Source organism: Hibiscus syriacus, unplaced genomic scaffold (genome assembly GCF_006381635.1).
Source record: "Hibiscus syriacus cultivar Baekdansim isolate YM2019G1 unplaced genomic scaffold, ASM638163v2 tig00110195_pilon, whole genome shotgun sequence".
Lineage (NCBI taxonomy): Eukaryota > Viridiplantae > Streptophyta > Magnoliopsida > Malvales > Malvaceae > Hibiscus > Hibiscus syriacus.
In genome coordinates this window covers 1,579,644-1,582,976 of record NW_024062621.1, presented here as the reverse complement: position 1 = coordinate 1,582,976, position 3,333 = coordinate 1,579,644, and the positions used below count along the sequence as shown (strand labels likewise).

Below are 3,333 nucleotides of genomic sequence, written 5' to 3'. Positions count from 1 at the left end.
CCATGTGAACATAACGTTTCTTCTTATGTTCCACTACATGGAGAAATAGTATACGACAGATAAATTGGCTTGGCATAACACAATAATCTACGGCAATGGCTTTCCATTTTTCATTCATGTCTAAGGATATAGATACATAATATGATCTTCTAATAACCTTTTTAAATAAATAAAAAATAAAATTTAAAATATATGTGTTTAACACTTTTTTTTGATTAATCTAGGGTAAATAGAATGTAGTATTTGTTCAAAGATAACTCTCAACCTCTTAATATTGAACACTCACATCCCTAATATCTATGGTACACGAATTTGAATCTTAAAGGAATAACAACAATTCTTTTATTTCACTTGTTCGTCCCGTGTTTGACGCATAAATGCATGGGATAGCGATACACAAATTCGAATTACGTAGATGATGACAGCTGCAATGACACTTGGAAATGAGCGTGGTAGTTGATAATTTTACACCTCCATTTTTTACAATTTTGTACCTACAATTTCATTTCAACAATTAATCCAAAATTATTGTCTTATCGAAAAAGAAAAACATCCCATGAACCGTACTTTCTCTTCTTCTTATTCATGTGTTTTACATTCACTCGTACGAATGATTGTATTTAAAGTATGTAATAAATTTTAAAACTAATCTAATAAACCTAGAACTTATAACTTAAAATAATATAAGAGGACAAAAATAAATAACTTGATTTGATCAAATATACTTACTCAAATATAAATGTAATTAATATCACTTTGATCAATATTAATAATAAATATCTATTAAAAAAGTCAAAAGTACGAAATACCGACAGTAATAATATATTGCTGTCAGCCTATCACCATTAAAATCGTTTTCTTTTCTTTACTTCTAGAGAACCGACAAGTTGAAAGAGATTATGTCTTTCCATGCATGGAGATTTGGTTGGTTGAAACTATTTTATTTGGATTAATCCTTGAGCCGCCTGAATCCATGTGACTTTTCTTAAAGTGCTCATTTTTTCATACAATTAGTTATACCAAATCAAATAATAATAACAATCAAATTATACCAAATTATAACATATTAAACAAAAATTAGAGGAAATTTATTATTTAAATGGATATATTATACTAAATTATGATATGTTAAACGAAAATAGAGAAAATTTATTATTTAAATAGATATTTAAAGGATTAAATTTATTCTTAATATTATATAAAATTATAATATGTAGATCAAAACAGGCTCTATTAAGGACTAAACAGATAATAATTAAAATGTTAGGCGTTGAAAATATAATTTATCCTGTTTATTATATTAGTAATTAGAATTTCAATTGTTTTATAAAATCTTAAAATCGATGCGGTGCACGTTTGATAATGGGATGATTTAAGTGGAAGGTACTCTTACGTTGATGAGTTTTTCCTTATTCCTGCCACGTAGGATAAAGATGTTGTCACATAGAAAAAAATTCAATAAGGAACTCTTATATGACAACACATTCATACTACTTAATGAGTGTTATTTTAAGATAAAAAACTTTAGAGTATTATTTTAGTAAAAAAAAAGGGAAAATATATTATTGAGGTAAAATTGCCATCAACCTCTATAATTTTCTTTTGTGTTTCCCCTCTAACTCTGCAATAACGCTCTTGTAGTTTTCTTCAATCATGACTGAGGCCTTGTATCCACATGGTACGAATTTCAACCAAGTGGGACATGAATGGACCAAAATTACATTTATGAATTACTGAGAAGATTTAATAACACCTAGCTGATTATAATTTTCTTTTGTGTTTCCCCTCTAACTCTGCAATAACGCTCTTGTAGTTTTCTTCAATCATGACTGAGGCCTTGTATCCACATGGTACAGAATTTCAACCAAGTGGGACATGAATGGACCAAATTACATTTATGAATTACTGAGAAGATTTAATAACACCTAGCTGATTATTTCCAATGGAGTGATAACAGAATTGTGGGACACTTGGGCTAACCATAAAGCTCCTTTAGCACTATAAAAAGGGCGCTTGTGATTGCAGAATGGAAAGCAAAGAGCACCATGATGTCTACTACATACTTGTTAGTTTTGATACTTGGAGTGGTGGCTCTCACCGCTCCCTCTTTTGGTACCTATGAGTCACCCAACTATGGGAAACCACCCACTCCTGTTTACAAGCCACCCTACGGTAAATCTCCACCAACTTATGAACCTAAGCCCCCTGTCTATGAACCACCAAAGAAAGACAAACCTAAACCCAAGCCCCCTGTCTACGAGCCACCAAAGAAAGAGAAACCAGAACCCAAACCACCAGTCTACGAGCCACCGAAGAAAGAGAAACCTGAACCTAAGCCACCAGTTTATACACCTCCAAAGAAAGAGAAGCCTGAACCTAAACCACCAGTCTATGAACCTCCAAAGAAGCCACCAGTGTATGAGCCTAAGCCACCAAAGCCACCGGTTTATACACCACCAAAGAAAGAGAAGCCTGAACCCAAACCTCCGGTCTATGAGCCTCCAAAGAAGCCTCCAACGTATGAGCCTAAGCCACCAAAGCCACCAGTTTATACACCACCAAAGAAAGAGAAGCCAGAACCCAAACCACCAGTCTATGAGACTCCAAAGAAGCCTCCGACGTATGAGCCTAAGCCACCAAAGCCACCAGTTTATACACCACCAAAGAAAGAGAAACCAGAACCCAAACCACCAGTCTATGGGACTCCAAAGAAGCCTCCGACGTATGAGCCTAAGCCACCAAAGCCACCAGTTTATACACCACCAAAGAAAGAGAAGCCAGAACCCAAACCACCAGTCCATGAGACTCCAAAGAAGCCTCCAGTGTATGAGCCACCTTATGGTCACTATCCAGGACACCCTCCAATGTGGAAGCCATAATTAAAAGGTCCCATCCTCTAGCCATACCCAACAACTGAGCTACTATGGCCATTTAGATAGAGTAACCATGCAATAAGAGTGGCTATCGACTCATGTTATATGTTTCCTTGTTCGTAATGTTTTCTTTTATGTCATGTTTGATGAAATATCAGGTGTCAGCGAGAATGCCAATGACAGTCCTTGTCAGATTGCCTACTCTATATCTTCTTGTATTTCAATGAGAAAAAAATCCTGAATTCAACATATATTTTAAATGCGCAAACTGAAGGGTTATGTACTTTCTTAGATATTTTCTTGTATTCGTATGCATGTGCATGCCCTTTTTGGTCGTCCAAAATATCACCATATCAACATTCAACACAATAATTTTTGTTTCATTAAGAAATAAGATAGTTAAAGAAATTTCTTACACATTCAAAGTAATTTACGAATTATCACTCGTTAAGATTCAACA

At 34.3% G+C, this 3,333-nt stretch overlaps 1 protein-coding gene across 4 annotated transcripts; it reads left to right on the top strand.

Annotated features, from left to right (window-relative positions):
- Nucleotides 1-2,031: 2,031 nt before the first annotated feature.
- LOC120218297 (repetitive proline-rich cell wall protein 2-like) lies at nucleotides 2,032-3,124 on the top strand. 4 transcript variants are annotated; one of them, XM_039215283.1, is made up of 3 exons: nucleotides 2,032-2,147; nucleotides 2,187-2,203; nucleotides 2,285-3,123. In XM_039215283.1, the coding sequence occupies exons 1-3, from the start codon at nucleotides 2,046-2,048 to the stop codon at nucleotides 2,877-2,879; spliced, it is 714 nt and encodes a 237-aa protein (XP_039071214.1). In that variant the 5' UTR covers nucleotides 2,032-2,045; the 3' UTR covers nucleotides 2,880-3,123. The 4 variants fall into 4 exon arrangements, with proteins under 4 accessions (XP_039071214.1, XP_039071212.1, XP_039071213.1 ...); XM_039215281.1 differs by having other exon boundaries at nucleotides 2,187-3,124; XM_039215282.1 differs by having other exon boundaries at nucleotides 2,032-2,203; nucleotides 2,285-3,124.
- The last annotated feature ends 209 nt before the right edge of the window (nucleotides 3,125-3,333 follow it).

Excerpts from the sequence above, each read along its gene's own strand:
- LOC120218297 (XM_039215279.1), top strand. The coding sequence starts at position 2,046 with ATGATGTCTACTACATACTTGTTAGTTTTGATACTTGGAGTGGTGGCT.